The sequence below is a fragment of the Rhinopithecus roxellana genome, chromosome 13 (genome assembly GCF_007565055.1).
Source record: "Rhinopithecus roxellana isolate Shanxi Qingling chromosome 13, ASM756505v1, whole genome shotgun sequence".
Lineage (NCBI taxonomy): Eukaryota > Metazoa > Chordata > Mammalia > Primates > Cercopithecidae > Rhinopithecus > Rhinopithecus roxellana.
This window is the reverse complement of record NC_044561.1, coordinates 71,474,672-71,499,989: the sequence shown is the minus strand read 5'-3', so window position 1 is coordinate 71,499,989 and position 25,318 is coordinate 71,474,672. Positions and strand designations below refer to the sequence as shown.

General features: G+C 53.5%; 1 protein-coding gene across 3 annotated transcripts in view; it reads left to right on the top strand.

Annotated features, from left to right (window-relative positions):
• Window positions 1–4,746: 4,746 nt before the first annotated feature.
• Window positions 4,747–25,318, top strand: part of OSBPL2 (oxysterol binding protein like 2) — a 60,250-nt gene continuing 39,678 nt past the window's right edge. For 2 of the 3 annotated variants that reach the window (XM_030914850.1, XM_030914848.1), the window contains exons 1-2: window positions 4,747–4,876; window positions 24,725–24,889. In XM_030914850.1, the coding sequence (XP_030770710.1) occupies window positions 24,853–24,889 (37 nt within the window). In that variant the 5' untranslated portion in view covers window positions 4,747–4,876; window positions 24,725–24,852. Of the gene's footprint in view, window positions 4,877–22,639; window positions 22,760–24,724; window positions 24,890–25,318 lie in introns of those variants that run through there. The other variant, XM_030914849.1, reaches the window with a different exon arrangement.

The window sequence follows — 25,318 nt, the reverse complement described above, 5'->3', positions numbered from 1 at the left end:
TCCCTGTAGCCCCATGTTTTGTTTAGGCTGGCAATGCACTTAGCTAAAATGCTGCTATCCTACCAAAGGTGGCATAGGATGGAGTTCTGGCCAGTGAGATGTGACACACCCATAAGTGCTGGGTGTGTCTTCAGGGACAGATCCTCAAAGGGAGCTGACTCATCTAGGGAGCAGCACTTTTGCTCTTCCTCTTTCCCTTCCTCCTTTCTGGTCAGCTGTGCTTGTGATGGCTGGAGCACCAGCAGCTGTTTTGGGCCATGAGGTGACACTGAGGCTGGAAGCCAGCACTAGGAGAGTGATATAGTGAGGTAGGAGCTGTGTCCCTGAGGATGCATGGTACCCTGCCAGCCAGACAGCCTAGGCTTGTGGCACCTGAGAGAAAAGTACATTTCTACCCTGTCGAAGCCTCTGTTATTCTGAGCTTTATCAGGAATGCAGCTCTAACCAGTCCTAAAGGGCAGGCAGCCATGTTGGCTCAAATGTTTCCCCCAGCAGGCAGGAAGCCACTCCAGTGTCCTGCAAGAAACTTCATAGAAAAAGGGCTTCCATCCTCATATGCCGGGAGTCTGCATCAGGCCCTTCCTGGGCCCTGGAGCCTCCATGTGCCCCTGAGTGGGGCGGGCTCTGGTTCCTGGGCCCTGGAGCCTCTAAGTGCCCCTGAGTGGGGCGGGCGCTGGGAAGCCTAAGGCTGGGGAGGGCCCCTGTTCACTTTGTTTAGTTTTCTCAAACCCACTTGACTGAGGAACCCCCTTCCTCCACAAACAAGGAATCGCAGCCAGAACGACCTCTGGGAAGGCCGCCTTCTCCGCCCTCCGCTGTGGGGTGGGGCACACCCCTGAGCTGCTGCACTCAGAGGAGCTGGGCTTGGCCCTGGGCATGCAGCAAGCACTCAGGAGAGGCTGCGGCTGCTGCCAGCTCTGTGAGCGGGAAACTGGGGGGCCTTCTCCCCTCTCCCCAGCTCCTCATTCCAACTGCTTTGGAGCTGTGGCCTGAGCCCCACGCTGGCCCTCTGCTCAGATGGGCCTGTTCCCGGGCAGGTCTCAGTGCCCAGGAGTGGAGAGGGGGGCTGCGGAGACAGGTGGGGTCACCCCAGGAAGAGTGGGTTTGCAAAGCTGCAGCAGCAAGGAAGCTGTGGGGTAAAAAGTTTATAAGAGGAACACTATTTTTTTCTTTTGGCAGAATTTAATGGGTGCAGATTGTTCAGGTCCCAAAGATATGGGGAAAAAAAAAGAGAAAGAAAAAGCCCTTTGCTGCTGCTATTGATAACTTGTCTCGCTTCACGTGGTGGGTTCAAAACTAAAAATACTCTCCTCCCAACGGTAGAGAAGCCAGGGCTGTCACGTTGCAGAGGAGACTGGAGAGCTGCGGTGGGGAGGGGTCAGCTGCGGCCACGTGAGGGCCAGGGCCAGGCCTCAGTGGCCAGCCCCTCTCTGGCTGCCCAGGCTGCATCCACACAGAAGATTCCATGGCTTTCCACAAAAGAGAGTGGGAGAATGTCCTCTCTAAAGGCCTGGGGAGTGCCTGGGGAGAGGAGACAGCCTTACCCGGGGCTTACCAGCCAGCAGCTGCCAGCCAGGCCAGCAATGCCAAGGCACCCGGCGTTCCTGGAAGCCAACCCCTGTTTGATCTAATGGGGCAGCTGTGGGTGCAGACCTAGATAAAGAGACAAACCCAGACCCAGAAACCTGGGGGAGGAGGTAAGACTGGAGCGGGGGAAGGGGCGGTGGGTCGTGGGCGGGACTGGTGCTGCCAGGCCCTGGGCAAGCTGCATCTGTTCTCTAAACCTCAGTTTCCCCATCCAAAAGGTGGGAGCAACAATCTCTCTTCTGCCTCCTTCGCAGTGAGGGGAAAGGAAGCGGGATGACATAGATGTGGCTGGGACTGCTGGACCCTGCACGCCAGCCCTGGGAGGCATGTGGGTCATGAAATCCTCCCACTGGTGACCTGCCCCGTGGTGAGGGAGGGAGAGAGCTTCTCCCCTCCTTGGCAAGAGGACAGAGGGAGGATCCTAGAAATTCTGTCAGGAAGCAGAGATTTGGTCTGAGAGCAGTGCAGGGGGAGCAGACACCCCCAAATCACCTGCAGGATAAGCATTTCTCAGGCTCTGGAGAGCATGTGTGGAGGCCCAGCAGCCACAGCCATGGGAACTCCTGGGCCTGTTGTTCATGTGTGGATCCCGGTCCGGGAGCCTGGGTGGAGCTCTGCCTTGCGGACAAGCTCCCCGCCAGGCCTGGTCCACCAGACCTCCCCATGCCTGGTGTGCCTCCTTGTGCCTGGAGCTGTGCTGGGCCCTTCCTCATTGCAGGGCTGGGGGAGTCCCTTAACCTGTCTGGGGCTCAGTCTGCTCATCTGTAAAGTGAGAATGATAGCACCTGGTACCCACTTGATTGGCTGTTGCAAACATGAAACCAGATGGGCCTGTAAATCACAGGGCACTCGGCTACCATCATCATCATCGTCTTCATCATCATGGCCCCAGCTCCTCCATCTTTGCTGTCTTCTCCACTCCCATCTTTCATCCTTGCAGAACTGTGCCTCTCAAATTGGCCTCATGACCTAGCAAATATCATGATGAAGATGCCTAAGTTGGTCTCAAGGCACCCTCCTTATAACCCACCAACCGAGGGAGGATTCTCGCCTAGTCCCAGCAACTGGCCCCAGGGAGGAAGTGCCCTTCCCAGTCGTGGAACATCTCCAGCAGCACTGGCTGATGGCAGACTACCCTTGGAACTCAGTTACTGCATCTGTGAAGAGGGGTGAAACCTCTGTTCCAGCCCAGAGGCCATCTGAGATCATACCCCCCACTGCCAAGGCCAGGGTGGATCTCCCTGCTTGGGCCCTGGGGTGGGCCCTGGGCAGATGAGAGGGTCCTTCTACCCGAGCCTCTGAGGCTGCCCTCACTGCAGAGCTCGTGGTCAAGGGGTGGGCAGGCAGGTTGGAGTCCCTCAAGGGCACAGGGGTTAGAGTCTTATAGACTTAGGGTGAGGGGCATGGAGAGTGGTGGGCTCCTGGGACCCTGCGCTCGCCCTGGCCAGGCCCACAGGGGACACTGTGCAGTGCGGTCATCTCCGTGGCAACTGGCCTCATCGTCCTTGTCCTGGCTTGGGGGCCGAATGCCTTCCCTTCCCTTTCACCGGCTGGAGTCGCTTTCTTCAGAGGTAACCATGGCAACCCCTTTGTTTCTGAGGCCTGCCTGCCCTCCTCCCCGTTTTCTCTTCAGGAGAGGCTCATCCAGCTCCTTCCTAGTCCTGGCACGTCTCTAGTGGCGCCGGCTGACAGTGGCCCACCAGTGAGTGGGGCCAGTCTCTGGGGTGGGGGAGAATGGCCCTGCTGGGCCCAGAGATGTGGTCTGGACCCTGCCCCTGCCACAGAGGCCGCGTTCATTGGCTCACTCGTGCCCTGACATTGATAGAGAGTACCAGTGTCTGCCACGGGGCCACAGATGGGGCAAAGGCCTGTCCCTGCCCCCACGGTCCTGCTAGGGGCAGCCTGGAAGTGGGGAGACAAGGGGGTACAGAGGCCCAACGGGGGCTGGGTCTGCTGCAGAACGCGCTGTGGGGTCATGGGTCATTCGCCAGGGCTCTCAAGGCCACAGGGAGCCCAGGACTCTTGGCTCTACCTCAAACGGGCTGAAGCAGAAACGAGCATGTGGTTCACATAACTGAAAAGTCAAGGAAAGCACCTGCTGAGGTGCAGCAGGGTCCACGTGACCTGGCCATGGTTGCTTAGGCTTTCCTCTGGGTTGGCTTCATTCTCGCGCAGCCCTGTTCTCGGGTGGTGGGATGTGGAAGAGTGGCCCCTTCGCCGTCTCACCTAACCCAGCTCTGGAGAGGTCTGTGGGCAGATGGGAGAGTCATTTGACTTCAGCCTCCCCTCTGGTCTGAACTCTGACCCTACAGCAAAAGTCCCAGGACTGAGCCTCTTTGGCTAGAACTGGGTCACAGGCTGACCCCTAAACCAACTGCTGGGACTCTATGTAGCCAGCCTGGTTCATGCCACTCCACTCACCTCAAACCAGACCCATTACTTAAATGAGATGATGACAGGGGAACCCTGGTTTGCAAATGAAACTCCGGGTGCACACAGACTCAGAGAGGTTAATTAATTTGTCCAAATCCACACAGCTGGTAAAGAATGCAAGCTCCAGGTCTGATTCCAGAACTTCTGGGCTTAACCATGGAGCCACTGTAGGTCAGTGGGAGTCCAAAAGGCTTTAAGTATGGTAGTGAAAAGATCAGGGATGCAGCTGCAGGGGTAAATCGGCGCTGGATTTTGGTTGGCGGTGAATGGCATGCAAAGGAGGCGGATATTCAGGATTTGGTAGGACAGTGGGAGCAGCTACGCCCCAGTTATCGCAAGGTCCCCAGCATTTGTGGGAAAAGGCCCCCCGGGCTTTGGGTAGCTGAGAGGTGGGCCTCGCAGGCCCGCACCGCCGCCAGGACGCAGTGCACCTGCGGGCGGAGCGCCCACGTCCCGGGCCACCTGACTCACTGTTTGTCAACTCTGCTCTCCGCAGCCACGCCCTTTCCTCCTTCCCTGCCTCCCCTTTTGGCTCAGGGGCTGCATAACCCCGCCTCTCTCCTGCTGTGACTGGCTGTCCTCCCCGTCACTCCGCTGCGTGGGCGGGGCACAGGTAGCGGCCCCTCAGCGAAGGGATTAGCATAGTCCCGCCCCCCGGCGCGACCCTCGGGCCGGGCGCTGATTGGGTGGGCGGCGGCCGACGCGGCGGCGCCGGGCGCAGCCAGTGGCAGGCGCGGGCTGTCAGTCGGCGAGGCGGCGGGCCGCACTTCCGCCTCGGTGTCAGTGGGTCGCGGGCCTGCGGGGCGGGGGCGGGGCGGCAACGAGCTCGGCCGGCAACCGAGGGACCCGCGTCCAGGTGAGGGGTCCCCGCCGCCGCCACGCGAAGGCCCGGGACCCCGGCGAGCTGCGGGACCTGGGCCGCGGCTGGGGCCGGGGTGGGGAGGGGCGGGCGGGCCGGACAGGATCCGGGTCCGCAGGCCGTCTCCAGCCCTAGCCCTGGCCTCGACCCTCACAGGGAGGCGCGCCCGGCCTAGGCCGCAGCCTGGCGCCCCGGGAAAACTTTGGGAGGAAAGTTGCGACCGGGCCTGGGGCCTGGGCCTGGGTCCCGCGGCCCCCGCACCCCTCCCCCTGCGGTCGCCCGGCAACTGCGGTCCCGGGACCCCCGACCCGGCTCCCCGAGGCCCCCGGCCCCGCCGCTGCCCCGCCGAGCAGGAAGTGGGGACGGACGCACCTGCTGGTGGACTCGCCCTCTCTCACCAGCTCACCGGGAACAGGGAAGGCTTTCGTACGCATTTAGGGCGATCCTGTAGGTGAGGAGGGCGAGTTCCGCCGGGAGGAAGGGCAGGGAGACGCAGCCCCACTCTGACCCTGGTCTTCTTGTCCCGCAGGCCTGTGTCTTCCCAGGGAGGGGCCCGCGGGCCCTTGCCCATTCCCCTGGGCTCTGTTTTTGTTTTTAATTTATAAATCTTAGCAGACTACACACGGTTGAGAACTTGCTACCTAGCACCTATCTTTGGTAATGTAATTTTAAGAGGTTCCTTTTTTGGTCAGTTATATTCTGGTACTCAGAAGAATACGTCTTTAGACTTTCCAAGTTTATAAGCCCAGGCCAAGACTGTTAGGTCGTCACAGCACCTCAGCCTCGCCGCTTCATCGGGGGACCGGCGGCGAGGTGGTGGGTGTTGGGGTGTTGCAGGCTCTCCTGGGGTGAGGGTCACCTCCCAGGGGCGTTTTTATCTGAACCGTCCTCTAGGACAGGCCCTGGCCTGGCTCCGGCAGCTTTGGGATGATTGCCCGGGACACCTGGAGAAGGGGTCCCGTTCGGTTTGGTTGGACAGACGTTTCTCGAATGCCTGATGCGGGCCTGGCTGGGTACTGTGCGGCCTTCCCACCCGCTGGATTTGTGGCGAGGACAGCAGAGAGTTGAGGAGCCCAAACCTGGCGCAGGGGCCACATGCTGGGTAGCCACGGCCGTCCCTGCTGCCCTTCCTAACTGGTGCCCAGGGCCCCTTTTCCGGCTGTCAGCCTCAGCTCCTTCATCGGACAGGTAGCACTTTGCTGATAAGAGGAGCAGACGAGATCATTTTCTTGTTTTATGTTTTGAGATGGAGTCTCGCTCTGTCACCCAGTGTGGTGTGCAGTGGTGCAATCTTGACTCGCTGCAACCTCCGTCTCCCGGCTTGAAGCCATTCTCCTGCCTTAGCCTCCTGAGTAGCTGGGACCACAGGCGCCGGCCACCACGCCTGCCTGATTTTTTTATTTTTAGTAGAGATGGGGTTTCACCATGTTGGCCAGGCTGTCTCGAACTCCTGATCTCAAGGGATCCACCTGCCTCAGCCTCCCAGAGTGCTGGGATTCCAGGTGTGAGCCTCCGCGCCCTGCCACGAAATCATTTTCTACCTCAGTCTGACACCTAGTACATGCCCCAGAATACCAGTTCCCTTCCCCTTGTTGAGGACACGGAACTTCGTCGGTGGCACTTCCTCCCTGCCCAGCCCAGTGCCTGCCACAGTGTTGTCTTTTAGAATGTGGCGAAGAGTGAGGGAGTAACTGAGTCTCCCTCATAGACTTTACCTTGTTTTCTTCATGTGTCCATCTATTAATGACGGCTTTTAACTGAGCAGACGGTAATATTTAATACTGATTGTTCCAGTACTGTTATGAGCATGTTGTATTCTCTTTCTTCGTGTGATCTTCCCACTCGACAGGTGAGCTTCCCACTCGAGTGTGAACAGCCCGCTCAACAGGTACTGACGTTATCGTTAGTTCATTCATGAGGAAGCTAAGGAACAGAGAGGTTAAGTAACTTACCCAAACCACACAGCAGTAAATTATGAAATACAAATTTGAACCCAGGCTCCAGGGTTCACACTCTTTTTTTTTTTTTTTTTTTTTGAGACGGAGTCTCGCTCTATCGCCCGGGCTGGAGTGCAGTGGCTGGATCTCAGCTCACTGCAAGCTCCGCCTCCCGGGTTTACGCCATTCTCCTGCCTCAGCCTCCCGAGTAGCTGGGACTATAGGCGCCCACCACCTCGCCCGGCTAGTTTTTTGTATTTTTTAGTAGAGACGGGGTTTCACCGTGTTAGCCAGGATGGTCTCGATCTCCTGACCTCGTGATCCGCCCGTCTCGGCCTCCCAAAGTGCTGGGATTACAGGCTTGAGCCACCGCGCCCGGCCTCGCACTCTTAAACACTACTCTGTACTGCCTTTTAATATCAAGATTTTCATTTAACATTTTTGTTTAGAATATTCTAATCATGCTGCATTACTGTGTGTCAGAATTTTGTTTTTTTGCTACATATAGAACTAATACACTTTCCTTTTTTGTGAGCCTGAGTGTTTACAAAGCCATTTCATTTCTTCTGAAATACGGTAATTTACCGTTTGGCTATTCAGGATTTTGCCAGAATACCTTCCCTGCCACCCACCTCCTTTGTTACTGGCAGATTCAGTGGTGGTCTCTATGTGAAGAGGGAGGATTGGGAGGCATGGGTGCTGACAGGTATGCAGTCCAGAGTCTGAGGTCTCCGTTCTGAGTTCAGTTCCAGTGGACTTCACATACGGCCTTAGAGTACACACATAGGACATTTTTCTTCCCTGCCTCGAGTGCATTGAGAGGGTCAGACTCTGCTGTGTTCCACATGTTAATGAGGGGTGCTGTTTGAATGTGAAAAAATGCCACTTGACTTCCATCCCAGTGTCTCTCCTCTCTGCCCTCCAGGAGGTACCAGCAGATGGGTCTTGGATTTGTCCTTAAAATTTGCTCGGCCGGGCGTGGTGGCCCACGCCTGTAATCCCAGCACTTTGGGAGGCCAAGGCGGGTGGATCACAAGGTCAGGAGATCGAGACCATCCTGGCTAACATGGTGAAACCCCATCTCTACTAAAAATACAAAAAATTAGCCGGGCACGGTGGCGGGCGCCTGTGGTCCCAGCTACTCGGGAGGCTGAGGCAGGAGAATGGCATGGGCCCGGGAGGTGGAGCTTGCAGTGAGCCGAGATCGCGCCACTGCACTCCAACCTGGGTGACAGAGCGAGACTCCGTCTCAAAAAAAAAAAAAAAAACAAACTTGCTCGACTTTTAATGGAGTTTTAGTACATTCAACCAATTACAAAAGTGACATTTTGTATAAGAGAATTGTTGACACATTTTAGGTTCTTATGCTGTCTTCACACAGGGAACCTGTCGCCTCCAGGTGATTTCTTTAGTGGCCCCGTGCAAGCCGTGTCTTGTCTGGCCGTGCAGGCACAGCTGGCGCCGTGCCTTCCTGAGTCACAGCATCTTTGCGAAGGGTGTGCGCCAGAGCAGGGCTCTTGGGTCCTGTGTGGGTTCCCACTGGCTTCTGCCTTCAGTGTCTTTGCCTGCAAGACGGATTCTTGTGTGGAATCTGTGTGAAAATGTAGCATCAAGTGTCTGATGTGTCGTGGCTGCTTGGGACACCCTTGGTTCCACCACCTGCTGAACCTGGAGCCGCTCAGCAGTGCAGGAGCCACACCCTCAGGTGTCCCAGGGTCTTTTTATAAGTCTGCCCCCCGCTTGAATGGTCACTTCTTCAAGAGTGACTTGTTTCAAACAGAACACAGCTCTGTCAGGCAAGGGTTTTCTCGGCTTCCGTGCTGAGGGGCACCTGTGTGTGTGGTGTCACTGGCGTCGGGGCCTCTGTGGGCAGTGCGGCTGGGCGTGGGCTGATTTTCTCCTAATCATTGTCATACTTCCTGTTTGGGTGTTGACATTTCGTTTAGTGTTTAGCACTGATTGTCAAGTACAAGGTTTAATTCCAAAATGTAGCACATTTTCAAGTTGATTTATAACCTTATCTTCACTGAAAGGAAGTCAGTATTTGAACATGACTGATTATTAAAAAGGACTTAAGTCCTAAGTTAATATGGTAGGTTCTGGTTTGATAGTTTAAATGTACTTTCCACATATGCTAGTTGATTTGTATCTCTGCTGTCACTTTTGCTTTTTCAGAGTGTTCTTGCTAGTAAGTTTCAGGCGTGGTGTCACGGCCTCTCCCGCTGCTGGTTTGGGGTAGGGTCCCACTGTGGAAGGATGGCAGTGTCCAGGCCCACCCCTGCAGCTCTTGATAAGAAACATCTGTTAAATGGTTCGCGGCACTGTTTCCGTGAACTTTTTGGCACTTCTTTCCTTTTCCTTCCAGATTCAGAAAAGAACTTGGGATCCTTTAGCAGAATTTCACAGCATCCACGTTCTTTCAACTGGAGCTTCTGTGGATGCAAATCCCGTGACCTCTGAGTTGAACTGAGCAGTGGAAGTGAGCTTTCGTGAGGGACTGGGTCTGGGACTTGTGCCTGACGCGCGTGGCTGTTTCTCTTTGCTCTGAGTTGAACTGGGCGGTGGAAGTGAGCTTTCGTGAGGGACTGGGTCTGGGACTTGTGCCTGACGCGCGTGGCTGTTTCTCTTTGCTCTGAGTTGAACTGGGCGGTGGAAGTGAGCTTTCGTGAGGGACTGGGTCTGGGACTTGTGCCTGACGCGCGTGGCTGTTTCTCTTTGCTCTGAGTTGAACTGAGCGGTGGAAGTGAGCTTTCGTGAGGGACTGGGTCTGGGACTTGTGCCTGACGCGCGTGGCTGTTTCTCTTTGCTCTGAGTTGAACTGAGCGGTGGAAGTGAGCTTTCGTGAGGGACTGGGTCTGGGACTTGTGCCTGACGCGCGTGGCTGTTTCTCTTTGCTCTGAGTTGAACTGGGCGGTGGAAGTGAGCTTTCGTGAGGGACTGGGTCTGGGACTTGTGCCTGACGCGCGTGGCTGTTTCTCTTTGCTCTGAGTTGAACTGGGCGGTGGAAGTGAGCTTTCGTGAGGGACTGGGTCTGGGACTTGTGCCTGACGCGCGTGGCTGTTTCTCTTTGCTCTGAGTTGAACTGGGCGGTGGAAGTGAGCTTTCGTGAGGGACTGGGTCTGGGACTTGTGCCTGACGCGCGTGGCTGTTTCTCTTTGCTTTGAGTTGAACTGGGCGGTGGAAGTGAGCTTTCGTGAGGGACTGGGTCTGGGACTTGGTGCCTGACGCGCATGGCTGTTTCTCTTTGCTCGTCTTCTTTCTTCAGTGCAACACCTGCTTGATTTGTTTTGAGAAACAAACTCTGGGATCAGTCCTGTTGAGCTAGTGGCTGGCTCTATAGTTTGGGGCCTGAAGAGGGTCCTGCACCTCAGGGCTTGTGGCGGTCGTCGGGCCTCTCTCCTGGGTGTGAGGTGTGTGCCTCTCACCTGCGCACTGAGGGCCTGGGCGCTGTGGCCCCGACGCTGAGGCAAGTCAGGGGTGGGAAGGGTCTGAGGGGCTCTTGGCTGAACAGACATTGAGCACATTTGTTTATCAAAGGGGCTGGGACTGTAGCCTTTGGGGTGCCCAGAGAGCGCCTGTTGTGGGTTGAGACGAGGAGTTCTTGGGCAAGCACCAGGCAGGGAGGACTGCAGTGTGTAGGGAGTTGTGTGGAGTTTTGGTTCCAAAAAAGATGGAGGCAACTGTAGAGGAAGGAGGACTGTGGTGTGGAGGTGAGTGCCTGTGCCTTGTACTGAATAAACCTAAGGCTGATCCAAGGCTGATGATGAGAAACAGCCCGCTGTAACCTGGGACCTCATGCCACTGTGCTGGGCTGGAGAGCGGCTTCCATTATTGCCTTAAAACTAGGGTGACTGTGATTCAGTGACATTTCAGTGACTCCGATAATGATGCCAGGTGTCAGGTGCGTGCGCGGCGTGGGGCCACCCTCTTCTTGTGAAAGAGGACATGGGATTTGTGGTGGTGAGCTCCTGCGAGCGCCCTGGCTCTGGCTTGGCCTCTCTTGATGATGTGGCAGAGCCAGGAGTCTCGCTGTAATCATCACCTGTCTTCCAAGTAAGTCTTACCTGTGAGAAATGCTGGAACACCTGAGTGGAAGCAAAGCCAGGTGGTGCCTGAGCTGTGGCCGGGGGAGGGGTCCCAGCGCAGAGGCAGCTGAGGAGCCCCAGCACCTGCCCCACAGCTCCTGTCCGGCAGCTCCGCCTCTGCACTGGTTCAGTCGTCAGGGGAGAAGGCTCCTGGGTTAACACCATGGAGTTTTCACCCCTGCTTCTCATCAGAAAAGTTGGGGGAACTTTTTAAAAGTGCAGGTTCGGCCGGGCGCGGTGGCTCAAGCCTGTAATCCCAGCACTTTGGGAGGCCGAGACGGGTGGATCACGAGGTCAGGAGATCGAGACCATCCTGGCTAACACGGTGAAACCCCGTTTCTACTAAAAAAATACAAAAAATTAGCCGGGCGAGATGGCGGGCGCCTGTAGTCCCAGCTACTCGGGAGGCTGAGGCGAGAGAATGGCGTAAACCGGGAGGCGGAGCTTGCAGTGAGCTGAGATCCGGCCACTGCACTCCAGCCTGGGCGACAGAGCGAGACTCCGTCTCAAAAAAAAAAAAAAAAAAAAAAAGTGCAGGTTCGAGGCCCAGCCCCAGCTTCACTGAGCTTGGGTTTCCCGGGAGGGGCCCAGGAAGACACGTGTTTAACAAGCTCAGGGGGTCTGGGGTGGATCCTCCACAGGGAGTCCAAGTGCTGGAGGCCCACTGCGGGGTCAGGACCTTTTTTTAGATCAAGGACCCCTTTGAGAACTTCATGAATATGAATAATCTGGGTCATTGTTCTGGGGAAAAAAAATGAACACAAATTTTTTTCTTGTTTTTTTATTTTTTAATTTTTAAAAAATTTTTTATTTTTGCAGAGGTTAGGGGGATTAGAGATTCATGGTTTTCCCTGACCTTGATTTGAAGCCCAGCCTGTAGGTGCTCAAGAAGTACAGTTGGCAGCCACGTGGGCAGGTCTGATGTTAGGGTGACAGTTTTCTCAGCACAGTGGGACCCATTAGGGCTGTGCAGGATGAAGATGGGCACGATGGTGAGGAGGGCCTGGAACAGAGGCCACAGAGAAGGAGGTGGCCAGAGGGCAAGGAGGCACTCCAGCCAACCAGCCACTCCTTGGCTGGGCAGGTGCTCTGGGGATGGCCAGGAGCCCTGCAGGACAGCATCCTCTCACCCAGCACACTCCCTTCCCTCTGCTGTCTTAATTTTCCTCCCGCTCCCTCACCGAGTCCGCTGCCTGCTGTGGCCCCTGCTGGGATGTGAGATGTGGGTACAAGGCGTCTCCTTCTCCTCTAGCCGCGGCCGCAGGCTGGGCTGCTCTCAGGGCCGTTGGTTTTGATCATCAGAGATACACAGTGGCGGCAGGTGGGGGGCTGACCGGCGCTGTTGCTGCCCTCGGAGTGCCCGCTCTGCCCTCCAGCGTGGCTTTCTGAGAGCAGGGTGCCTGTGAGCTGTGGGGCATGCGCCCTGTCCATTGCCTTCTAGTCTCGTGGGCCACATTGGAACAGTTTTTTATTGTGTTGCATAAGGAGGAGGTTGATTAAAACGAATGTTTTTGTACAGAAGAGCTTGCATTCATCTTGTGTGTTTGGAAATACGTTGTACTACATTACAAGGCAATGTTCCTCGAGGTGCGTGATGTATTTTCTTCTACTGATATTCCACAGGAAGCAGTTAAGTCAGTGACAAGACTTGAGGGAGTTCACTGTGGTGGATGGGGCGCTGGGCTCCACTTCCGGGGTGTCGGGCCACATTGGCCACGAGGCCCAGTGGGAAGAATTGCCACTCCCCACCGCTGCTTTTTAGGACCAAGCCGGGCTCACCTTTGCCTGCCTCTCAAGGTCGCCCTTTTGGCATGGAGAATGGTAAACAGTGGGGGTGCTGCTGTCTGCACAGTGTGAGAGGTTCACCTACCTTTCCCCAGTGTAGAAACTGTTCCTGCATGAATTGCAGACCGATTCAGAGCCCTCAGGTGCACCTGGCAAGTTTGCCTGGCTGGCACGCTCAGCACAGGGCCTTCCTGAGTCAGCGTTGGGCCATTTGTGTGTCCACACTGGTGTCTTAGGATAAAGGGCTGAAACCGGTTCTTTTTTTTTGTAAGACGGTGTCTTGCTCTGTCACCCAGGCTGGAGTGCAGTGGCGCGATCTCGGCTCACTGCAACTTCCGCCTCCTGGGTTCAAGTGATTCTTGTGCCTCAGCCTCCCCAAGTAGCTGGGACTACAGGCGTGTGCCACCTGTAATTTTTTTGTATTTTTAGTAGAGATGGGGTTTCGCCGTGTTGCCCAGGCTGGTCTTGAACTCCTGACCTCAAGTGAACCGCCCACCACGGCCTCCCAAAGTGCTGGGACTACAGGTGTGTACCACCTGTAATTTTTTTGTATTTTTAGTAGAGACAGGGTTTCGCCATGTTGCCCAGCTGGTCTCAAACTCCTGACCTCAAGTGATCCACCTGCCGTGGCTTCCCAAAGTGCTGGGATTACAGGCATGACCCACTGCCCCCAGCCTGAAACCTGTTCTTCAGCTAAGAGATGTTACATTCTGTGTGGTGTTAGGTAGCTGATTTTGTGATGAGCCACATATAGCCTGACACTAAGAAAAACCATACAGACCTGAAGAAAGCGGAGAGGTTGTTCAGGTTAAACAGCGCAGACCTAAAGGCAGCTGGTCTGCACTCAGAACGGCTGTCTCCTGGAGCTTCGGATGCAGTTGGACTTAACCTTATTTGGCTAAAGGATCAAGAACCAGTGTTCAATAAAGGTCACTCTTGATTCCATCCCATTGCCACCAAAACACAGTGCATTTAAGGGCAAAGGCCCGAGCGGCCAGTCGTACGTGCCTCACTCGTGACGGGCTGCAGATGGTGATGAGGACAGACAGCCATGCATGTCTCCCTTTTTAAGAAAGGTTATTGTTGTGAATGGCATATGACTTGTTTATTTGATTCTAAATTTATACAAAATCTGTAAAAATAACCATTAAGCTTTTACAATTACAGGAATATTAAGACTTGATTTTTTTTTTCTCAACAATTGGCAGAAAGCGTGTTTCAGTGAGCACGGACGGAGCAATCCAGGGAGGTCTGGGAAGGAGGAATGGGGCCTGGCCTGGCGGCATCCTTGACAGCACTCCATCGTTGTGGAGTTGGTGTTTGAGAAGTAGCTGTGGCACGGGGCCGGCTGTCATTCCCGCATCTCCTCACAGAGGCCTGGACCTGCGCCTGGGACTGGCAAAGCCCCCTGCTCTTGCTGCGGCCGCCGCCTCCATCTTCCTCCACCCTCTGGTGGGGCTGGGCACAGGCAGGGCAGGGTCCCGTGATGGCTCAGCCCCATGGGGCCCCGAGACGCTGTGTCCAGGATGGATGTCACTGCCGTGGGTGGCTGTTGAAGTGAAGTCAATTTAGCTGATAAGCATCGAGCATTCACTTCTTCCTCACACCCGCCACATTTCAAGTGTTTGTAGCCACCTGTGGCCTGCGGGGACTACACTAGACAGATGACATTTCCAGTGCCATAGGAGAGTCTACAACTCAGCTCTGAAGCTGTGAGATGTTGAGTCTTTGTTTTAGTTAAGTTTTGTTTTTTTGCAAAAGAAACGAGATTGTGGCCTGGTGGCCAGCTGGGTGTCAGTGGGGCGAGGGCCTCTAGGCATTCGGGTGATGCGTGGGCTGTGTTTGCAAAGTGGATGTGTCAAGGCTGAAATACTAGCTGAGAAGCGTTGCCCACGCAAGGCTTGGACACTCAGGGAGGGATGAGGTGTCAGAGAGGCCCTGATTGGTCGCTCCTGCCCCAGGGCTCAGAAGGTGCTGGGTGAAGAGAGCTGCGCCCCTGCCCCTCAGCCCCGCCCCTCAGCCCCTGCCCCTCCTCTTCAGTGCCACACGGAGGCGCAGGTGTCTCACACCAGCTTCTCCCTGGGTGTGTTCATGTCATAGCAGGCTTTGTCTTGCTCTCCGTGATTTCATGTTCCCATCCTCCAGCCTTGATCTGGGAGACCTTCTGTTCTTTAATTTCCACAGAGAGCTAATTCTGTCCGTTATGTTAAACTTTGTGACTCTGATGTTCGTAGGTGACACTTGTTTCCCTTCCTGGTGCTCTGGCAACCTCGCAGCGTTATGGGAGCATCTTTCCAAGCGTTTGAGTGGCCAGGTTAGGCCCTGCCAGGTCGCCGACTGCTCTGGGGAAGGAGAAGTCCTGCAGGGATGTGACAGTGGCTTTGGTTTGCTCCTTGGCCGGTCCCAGCCTGACCTAGTTCTGCTCTGCACTGTAGTTGGGCTCACGTGTTAGCCTTGACCTTGAGCGGGTGGCAGGTGCTCTTCAGTATGCGATGCCGTACCGGGAACTTTGCTTGGCCCTGGAAGCTGGTTTGATGTGCACGTCGGCTTGAGCCAGTGTCGGGGTGGCCAGGCTTACCTCTTGGCTGAGACACTGAAGATCTTCCTGTGGGTCCTCTGGGGTCGCTTGCTCTGTGGCTGTGCTGGATGTGACCTCTTGTGGGGCAGAACCGGGCCTGTGGAACCCATTCCCTGGGGCTGCCCTGGCACCTTGGCTTATGATTGCTGCCCCCACGCCCCAGCTGCCTCCCTGCGAAGCTCAGCGGGGCCATGGGGACCGAGGGGCATAGCTCCCTGGCCGTGCCTGACCACATTGTGATCCCCACGGGAATGAGTTTGAAAGTTTCTGACACGTGGCTTTGAACTGTCAGGAGGAGGAACATTCTTTGAAGTGGAAGTTTGGATGGTTTCCTTAGGGTCCTTTCCTTCCTTCCTTCCTTCCTTCCTTCCTTCCTTCCTTCCTTCCTTCCTTCCTTCCTTCCTTCCTTCCTTCCTTCCTTCCTTTCCTTTCCTTTTTCCTTTCCTTTCCTTTCCTTTCCTTTCCTTTCCTTTCCTTTCCTTTCCTTTCCTTTCTTGAGCTGGAGTCTCACTCTGTCGCCCAGGCTGGAGTGCAGTGGCGTGATCTCGGCTCGCTGCAACTTCCTCCTCCCAGGTTCAAGCTGTTCTCCTGCCTCAGCCTCCCGAGTAGCTGGGACTACAGGCACCTGCTATCACACCCGGCTAATTTTTGTATTTTTAGTAGAGATGGGGTTTCACCATATTGGCCAGGCTGTTCTTGAACTCCTGACCTTGTGATCCGTCCACCTTGGCCTCCCAAAGTGCTGGGATTACAGGTGTGAGCCACTGTGCCCGGCCCCTTAGGGTCCTTTCTAAGACAGAACCCTATCCTTGTTAATAGTGGGAACGTTTTCCCTTTCAGCAAAATGCCACATAAGGCTCTGTGCACAGTTGTTTGTTAGCTCTGCTTGCTGATGTATTTTTAAATTATTCAATAAAACTTATATTTTCTTTCTTTCTTTCTTTCTTTCTTTTTTTTTTTTTTTTTTTTTTGAGACAGGGTCTTGCTCTGTTGCCCAGGCTGGAGTGCAGTGGCTAAATCTTGGCTCATTGCAACCTCTGCCTCCCCTGTGCAAGCCATTCTCCCGCCTCAGCCTCCTGGGTAGCTGAGATTAAAACGTGTGCCACCATGCCTGACTACTTTTTGTATTTTTTGGTAGAGACAGGGTTTCACCATATTGGCCAGGCTGATCTCGAACTCCTGACTTCAGGTGATCTGCCCACCTTGGCCTCCCAAACTGCTGAGATTATAGGCGTGAGCCATCGTGCCCAGGCAGAACTTATATTATTTTCAATAATTTAAACTTAGAGTTGATATTTAACCTCAGAAGTGATTTTAGAATCTTCATGTGATTAGTGCACTCTCTGTGTCCAGCATATCCGGGGTGCCCTGCCTATTTCTGATGGGCAGAGTAACAACATGTAATTGAACTTTCAGCAGGTCGCCCACGGTGGTCAACACCGGATCCCCAGTCTCATTCACCGACTTCCTGAACCTTCAGATCTGCTTTGTTTATTTATTTTTTAAGAGACAGGGTCTTGTTCTGTTGCCCTGCCTGGAGTGCAGTGGTGCAATCATAGCTCACTGCAGCCTCCAACTCCTGGGGTCAAGTAGTCCTTCTGCCTTAGTCTCCCAAGTAGCTAGAACTACAGGCACGTGCCACTGTGCCCAGCTGATTTATTTTATTTTGTTTTTTGTACAGACAGTATCTCACTGTGTTGCTCAGGCTGGTCTCAAACTCCTGGGCTCAAGCCATCTGCCACCTCGGCTTCCCAAGGTGTTGGGATTATAGATGTGAGCCACCACGCAGAGCCCAGATCTGAGAAAAACGTAACGATGGGTTTGTAAGACTTGAGTCCAAGTCTTCATACCAGTGTTAGGACATTTTGAGATCCTGGTGGGATGGGGACAGCACCTTAAAGAAAGTGTGCTGGGGTCCTTTTCAAGGGACTGGTGGGTTCCCTGGGTTAGGGGAACTGAGACTCACTGGAGCCTGCAGGGGTGGCGCCCTTGGGGCCGAGGAAGTGCCCCCTCCCCCCGCAAAAAAAAATTCTTACTGGAGAAGGAGAAAGGGCAAGAGGCCAGCAAAGATGCTCAGCATAGACTCAGGCCCCGAGGTTTTTCTCTAGAAGTAGAAAAGGGAGAAGTTGACCAGAAAAGAGCCCATTGAAACAGACAAAACCCCAGCAAAGTTGTTTTTGAAATACTGTCTCTGGGGATTGTTTTCTGAGTACGAAGTGAGATCTGCGCGTGGAAGAACATATCCAGGAAATAAATTCTGCCTTTCTAACGCTTTTTTTGTTTTGTTTTGTTTTGTTTTGTTTTAGAGACAGTCTTACTCTGTCGCCCAGGCTGGAGTGCAGTGGTGCGATCTCGGCTCACTGCAAGCTCCACCTCCCGGGTTCACGCCATTCTCCTGCCTCAGCCTCCCGAGTAGCTGGGACTACAGCCGCCCGCCGCCACGCCTGGCTGATTTTTTGTATTTTTAGTAGAGACGGGGTTTCACCGTGTTAGCCAGGATGATCTCGATCTCCTGACCTCGTGATCCGCCTGCCTCAGCCTCCCAAAGTGCTGGGATTACAGGCATGAGCCACCGTGCCCAGCTCCTAAACGTTTAACTTTCTGTATATTCCTCAACTTTTATAGAGTACTCAATTATGAAGCCTAACTTTTGCTTTTTAGAATTATTTTATTTTACTCTTTAAAATTTTATTTATTTATTAATAAAATAAACAGCCTCTGTTGCCCAGGCTGGAGTTCAGTGGAGCGATCTCAGTTCACTGCAACCTCTGCCTCCTGGGTTCAAGCAATTCTCCTGCCTCAGCCTCCCGAGTAGCTGGGATTACGGGCATGGGCCACCACGTCCGGCTAATTTTGTATTTTTAGTAGCGAAGGGGTCTCTCCATGTTGATCAGGCTGGTCTGAACTCCCAACCTCAGGCAATCCGCCCGCCTTGGCCTCCCAAAGTGCTGGGATTACAGGCCTGAACCACTGCGCCTGGCCCTACCCAGGCCTCTGAGAAGTCCAGGGGTGGGCAGATAGGAGGAAGGACTGAGGTCCTGGCTGGGGCAGGCACTCCTTGACCCCATGAGGCCATCTGTGCTTTCCAGCACGCCCTAGTCCTCCTGTCTTTTCTCCCCGCCCCCAAGGCTCACTCTGAGCTCAGCCCCAGGGTTGCCCCCTTAGAGACTTGCCCAGGAAGGGCTCTCCTGGGAACACCTTCGTGACTGGCTTCATGAGGGCAGGACCACCACAGTTTCCACTTCAAGGCCTGGCGCCAGGTCGGCTCTCTGTGAATGTGTGTTGAATGAATGAAGGGGATCATCGTTGTCCTGCACTGATCGCCTCTATAGTTGGGTGGTTGTATGGGCTCTGGATAAGGCCTCTTCATTTTTCTGGGCCTTGATAAATACAGAAGGAGATGCAGGGCATGGTGCCTGTTCCCGCAACTCCTTCAAGAGTGACCTGGAGGCTGTGTTGGAATTCATTGTCGCACGTGCAGATGTGGGGGTTGAGGGCACTGTGACCTCTGGGTGCTCCTTCGGTGGTTGACAGAAAAGGCCTCCCCAAGTGGGTCTCCGTCTTGGTTGGGCCACACAGCACAAACACACAGAAACAGGCGATGTTGGTGTCTCAGTTGTCCAGCCAAGCGTGTGTCTGACATCTTGATCCTCATTTTAAAGATTTTCCGTAAGCTGTAATTGATTTACCTTTGACATTAGGACTTTTGTTATAGGCAGGGAAGCATTTCAAAAAAGGCAAGCGGGCCAGGTACAGTGTCTTTTTTTTTTTTTTTTGAGCTGGAGTCTCGCTCTGTTGCCCGGGCTGGATTGCAGTGGCCGGATCTCAGCTCACTGCAAGCTCCGCCCCCCGGGTTTACGCCATTCTCCTGCCTCAGCCTCCCGAGTAGCTTGGGACTACAGGCGCCCGTCACCTCGCCCGGCTAGTTTTTTGTATTTTTTTAGTAGAGACGGGGGTTTCACCGTGTTAGCCAGGATGGTCTCGATCTCCTGACCTCGTAATCCGCCCGTCTCAGCCTCCCAAAGTGCTGGGATTACAGGCTTGAGCCACCGCGCCTGGCCCAGGTCCAGTGTCTTACACCTAGAGTCCAAGCACCTTGGGAGGCTGATTTGGGAGGATTGCTTGAGTCCAGGAGTTCAGCACTAGTCTGGGCTAAATAGAAAGACCCTGTCCCTACAAGCAGTTTTTTAAACAATTAGCCGGGTGTGATGGTGCGTGTCGTGTGTGCCTGTGGTCCCAGCTACTCGGGAGGTGGGGGTGGAAGGATGGCTTGGGCCCTGGAGGTCACGGCTGCAGTGAGCTGTGATTGCGCCACTGCGCGCTAGCCTAGATGACAGAGCAAGACCCTGTCTCAAAAAAAAAAAAAAAAAAAAAAAGCAAGCAAAAGGGAGAATAAAATGGTTTCTAATTCTAACTTGCTTTCTATTCTGGGAGGCTTTTCACATAGTGCAGAGCAGTGGATTTTTTTTTTAGGGTTCTCTCAAAAAGATATTCATACTATCGTGCCTTTTTTTTTTTTTTTTTCTTTAAAGACAGATTTTCACTCTTGTTGCCCAGGCTGGAGTGCAATGGTGCAGTCTCGGCTCATTGCAACCTCCTCCTCCCGGGTTCGAGCAATTCTCCTGCCTCAGCCTCCCGAGTAGCTGGGATTACAGGCATGTGCCACCACTCCTGGCTAGTTTTATATTTTTAGTAGAGACGGGGTTTCTTCATGTTGGTCAGGCTGGTCAGGTGATCCACCTGCCTCGGCCTCCCAAAGTGCTGGGATTACAGGCGTGAGCCACCATGCCCGGCCTATCGTGACATTTTAAAAATGAGCAGGAATCCTCCTGCCATCAGATACTCACTCTGTTCAGATTTCCACTGTCTTATAAATGTCTCCATCAAATCCTGTCTGCCTGTGTGTAGGCCTTGTTTGAATCCTGCTTCAAGCATCATTTTAACTGGTATGTCTTTTTTTTTGGAGACAGGGTCTCACTCTGTCGCTCAGGCTAGAGTGCAGTGGTGTAACCATGGCTCACTGCAACCTTGATGTCCCAGACTCAAGTGATCCTTCCACTTCAGCCTCCCATGTAGCTGGGACCATAGGTGGGCACACCAGCACACCCGACTAATTTTTGTATGTTTTGTGGAGATGGGGTTTTGCCATGTTGCTCAGGCTGATACCCGACCTCTGGGCTCAAGCACTCCACCTGCCTAAGCCTCCCAAAGTGCTGAGATTACGAGCGGGAACCACTGCACCTGGCTGGTATGTCTTTTTTTTAAAGATAGCTTTTTTGAGGTATAATTGGCATATGATAAATTGCACACATGTAACATGTACGATAGGTTTTGATACGCATGTGCACCCATGGAAACATCACCATAATCAAGATGGTGAGAAGCCTTCCCTCTCCCTCTCTCTCTCTCGTCTTTGTAATTGATTTGTTGGAGACTCTGGGCTTGGTCGTGCGTGGGTTTTGCTGATTGCACCCCCACGTTGGCATGTAGTCGAACATGGTGTGCCCACGCCCACGAAATAGCCACTCGGTCGAGGTCGTGAGGTTTCCTTTCTCCTCCTGGGCGCCTGCTTTTTCAGTGTGGTTGATTTCCTGCGGAGGCCGGGTCTGCTGGGCGAGGCAGCCGCGGTCCAGGTGCTGCTGCTGTGTCCCCGTGGCCTCTGGTCTCTGTGCTTCCCTAAGTTGGGAGGTGTGTTAGGCTGTTCCTGTGTTGCTATAAAGAAATACCTGAGACTGGGTAATTGATAAGGAAAAGTAGTTTAATTAGGTCACGGTTCTGCCATACGGGAAACATGGCGCTGGCATCTGCTCAGCTTCTGGGGAGGCCTCAGGGAGCTTTTACTCATGGTGGAAGGCGAAGTGGGTGCAGGCACCTCACGTGGCGCGAGGAGGAGTGAGAGAGGGTGTGGGAAGTGCCAGACGTCTTTAAACAAGCAGATCTCATGGGAACTCATCCTTGCCCAGGACCAGGAGGACGGCGCCAAGCCGTGAGGGATCCACCCCCGTGACCCAAACACTCCTGTCAGGTCCACGTCCAGCACCGGGATCACATCTCAACTGGAGGTTTGGTGGTGGGAACACATCCAGACCACGTTAGTAGATAAAGCTAGAAACTGGGCAAACCTGGGCTCCGTGTTCCTGGCAAGACTGTTTCAGCAGTGACAATGTGATCTCTCCCCGGGAGGCACCCAAAGCCGTCTCTTGGGGGTCAGTGCCTGGATACATGAATTCCCCAGTGTCATCTAATGATGATGGTCACGAACCTATGTGCCTTGTTCATCTGTTTGCTGGGATGCTTCCATGAAGCGCAATTTTCTCACCTGTTACCTGGCGACAGTGGCACAGCAGTGTGTATAGGGAAGGCAGGATGCTGTCCCCTTATTTGCCAGTTTCAAAATAACTTGTGGAGTTACTGGCATCATCCAACATGACCAGTTAATCTCCTTTTTAGTATCTTAGGAACTCTGGACTTGAATGTATTCACTGTGTTTCAGCCTCTTCCCGTATACTGGTGCTCACATTGTCTCCTCTTTCTTGTGGGAGCTTCCGTAGGTTCATCCTGCGTCATTCAACGAGAGCCGCTGGCATAGGCTGTGTTGTGCTGCTACAGCAATGCCACAGGCCGGGCAGTTTAGAATGAGCAGCATTGTGCAGGCTCCTCATTCTGGAGTCTGAAAGTCCAGTTCAAGGTGCTGGTGTCTGCTGAAGGCTTTCTTGCTGTCATCCCATGGCAGAAGGTGGAAGGGCAAGAGAGGAGGGAAGAGAGGGAGGGAAGGAGAGAGAGAAGAGAGGGAAAGGGAGAGAGAAGGAGGGGGAGGCAGAGGGAGGGAGGAGAGAGCACACAAAAGGGGGCCAAACTCACCCTTTTATTTATTTTTATTTATTCATTTTTTTTTTTTTTTGAGATGGAGTTTCGCTCTTGTTGCCCAGGCTGGAGTGCAGTGGTGTGATCTCAGCTCACTGCAACCTCTGCCTCCTGGGTTCAAGCGATTCACCTGCCACAGCCTCCCAAGTAACTGGGATTGCAGGCACTTGCCACCATGCCCGGCTAATTTTTTTGTATTTTTTTTAGTAGAGACGGGGTTTCATCATGTTGGCCAGTCTGGTCTAGAACTCTTGATCTCGGGTGATCGCTCACCTTGGCCTCCTGAAGTGCTAGGATTACAGGCATGAGCCACCATGCACAGCTGACTCACCCTTTTATAACAGACCCTTTTATAAAACAGCATTAAGCCATTCCTGAGGGCAGAGCCCTCACAGTCCCACCACCTCTCAAAGGCCCCACTTCCTAACCTTGTCACATGGCAGTCAGATTTCAGCGTGTGTTTGCAGCGATGCACATTCCAACTCTACACCCCAGTCTTCCTGGGCAGCTTCCTTGCTACCATGGCAAGAGGAGCCCAGTCCTGGATTCAGCCACATCTCCTCAGGGAGCCCTGGCTCCTCAGTGGCTCTGAAGAGGGAAGCACATCACTGCAGTTGTGAGGGGGACCTGAGTAAGTGACAGCGACTTCTCCTGTCTGCAAGGGCAAGCACACCTTGGCCGTGAGCAGGGCTGTCTGCGCCGGCCTTCAGGGGCTGCCTCAGGCTGGCTGGGAAGTGGGGAGGAACTGGGAGACACCGGAGAGTCTCTCAGGGGAGGTGGTGGCTGTCCTGTTGTCTGGAGAGAAGCAGCTGCTGCTGCCCCGTGCAGCTATGGCAGGGCTGCAGGATGAGCCGCTTGGGGGGTCGCCGAGCACTGGGGGCCGTTCTTGCCCCTGGCACCCTCACCCTCAGAACTGTGCAAAGAGCTCTGGGCTGGTTTTTGTATTTCTGACACAAGTAAGGATGCTGATTTTGGCTTCCTTCTCTTGTCGTTCATCCAACGCTGCTTTTCCCGATGGGAGACGCTAATAGGCATGAGTTCTGTAATATTGAGCTAAGGTAGTTGTGAGAAAATGTAAGTTTACTTCAGTTTATCCTGGTAGCACTAACTTACATAGCAGTCTCAATTCTCTAGAATTGATGTTGGTTTCAGGTAGATGTGAAATTTTCGACATAATTTTCCATTTACTTATACAGCCATTTGTTCCAGCCTCTGGTGAATGTTTGCAATGAGTTTCAGCAAAACTTCCTGAGCTGTGTTTGAACCTCAGATGCCGAACACCTCACTGAAGCTAACCTGCTCTCTCCGACTGCCCCCATGACTTTTTTTTTTTTTTTTTTTTTTTTTTTTGAGATGGAATCTCGCTCTGTTGCCCAGGCTGGAGTGCAGTGGCATGATCTTGGCTCACTGCAAGCTCCGCCTCCCGGATTCAAGCGACTCTTCTGCCTCAGCCTCCCGAGTAGCTGGGATTACAGGTGCCTGCCACCATGCCTGGCTGATTTTTGTATTTATAGTAGGGACGGGGTTTCACCATGTTGTCCAGGCTGGTCTCTGAACCCTTGACCTCAAGTGATCCGTCTGCTTTGGCCTCCCAAAATGCTGGGATTACAGGCATGAGCCACCACACCCTGTCTGCTCCCATGACTTTTCCCAAATTAATGTTTTATTGTTTTCTTACATAACTGTAGATAATGCTTTTAATATTATTTTAATTTTATTTATTTTAATTATTTATTTGTTTATTTCGAGGCAAAGTCTTACTTTGTCACCCAGGCTGGAGTGCAATGGCACAGTCTCAGCTCACTGCAATCTCCACCTCCTGAGTTCAAGAGAGTCACCTGCCTCACACTCCCAAGTAGCTGGGACTACAGGCGTGCGCCGCCATGCCTGGATAATTTTTATATTTTTAGTAGAGACAGGGTTTCACCATGTTGGCCAGGCTGGTCCCAAGCTCCTGGCTTCAAGTGATCTGCCCACCTCGGCCTCCCAAAGTGCTGGGAGTACAGGCGTGAGCCACCGTGCCTGGCTGATAATGCTTTTTTTTTCTTTTTTTTTTTTTTTGTGACGGAGTCTTGCTCTGTCGCCCAGGCTGGAGTGCAGTGGCCGGATCTCAGCTCACTATAAGCTCAGCCTCCCGGGTTCCCGCTATTCTCCTGCCTCAGCCTCCCGAGTAGCTGGGACTACAGGCGCCCGCCTCGTCGCCCGGCTAGTTTTTTGTATTTTTAAATAGAGACGGGGTTTCACCGTATTAGCCAGGATGGTCTCGATCTCCGGACCTCGTGATCCGCCCGTCTCGGCCTCCCAAAGTGCTGGGATTACAGGCTTGAGCCACCGCGCCCGGCCCGATAATGCTTTTTAGAAACAACTCTTCTTATAGGGGTGACTTACTGGTCTTTTATTCATTGATTGATCTTATGTTATAAATGCTTCCTTTCATTTACTTTTTGAAATCATGTTTGTGATGTGATAATTTATTTTACTAATTTGCTTGCATGTAATTTAGATTGAGTTTAGGATGGTGAATGGGTATTTTAAAAATGTTTTTAAACCACGAAACTTCTGGAAGCTAAGTATGCCCAAATTTTATTGCCTTTAGATCTTCAGTGTCTGTTGGATTTTTCCAAGAGAAAGTTCGTGGAATTCCTTACACTGTAGATGTGGATCAGATACGATGATTCAGTAGAAGAGCACATGTCAGGGGCAGTGGAGGCTGGCTGCTGAAGGATGAACGGAGAGGAAGAATTCTTTGATGCCGTCTCAGGTGAGTTGAAAGAGAACCAACTAGGGACGTACTGGAAGGGTGAGCGTCCCTGGATTCAGATGTTGGGCCTGGCGTTTGGGGTGTAAAGATGCTCAGTAAAGCAGTGCGTGGAGCATTCAGGATCCCAAACGCGGACTCTTCAACAAAATCTAACGTCCATCCCAGAGGTGGACAAAGCCTTGCCTTCGGCTGACATGGTTTAAGTCTTCCCAAGAGTGTCCTGGGGTGCAGATCGTTTCATTGGTTTCCTGAGATGGCCGTCTTTACCCTTATTCCTGCATCACGATGAGAACGTTCTGGACATACCGGCCCTGTCTTGCCTGGCACTGCTTGACGCTCCCGTCAGACAGCAAACCCCTGGCTCCCTGGCCACACTGACAGCCGCAGAGCATAGTTATTGTTCTCTTTAGCACGATGGTTTAAAGTGGC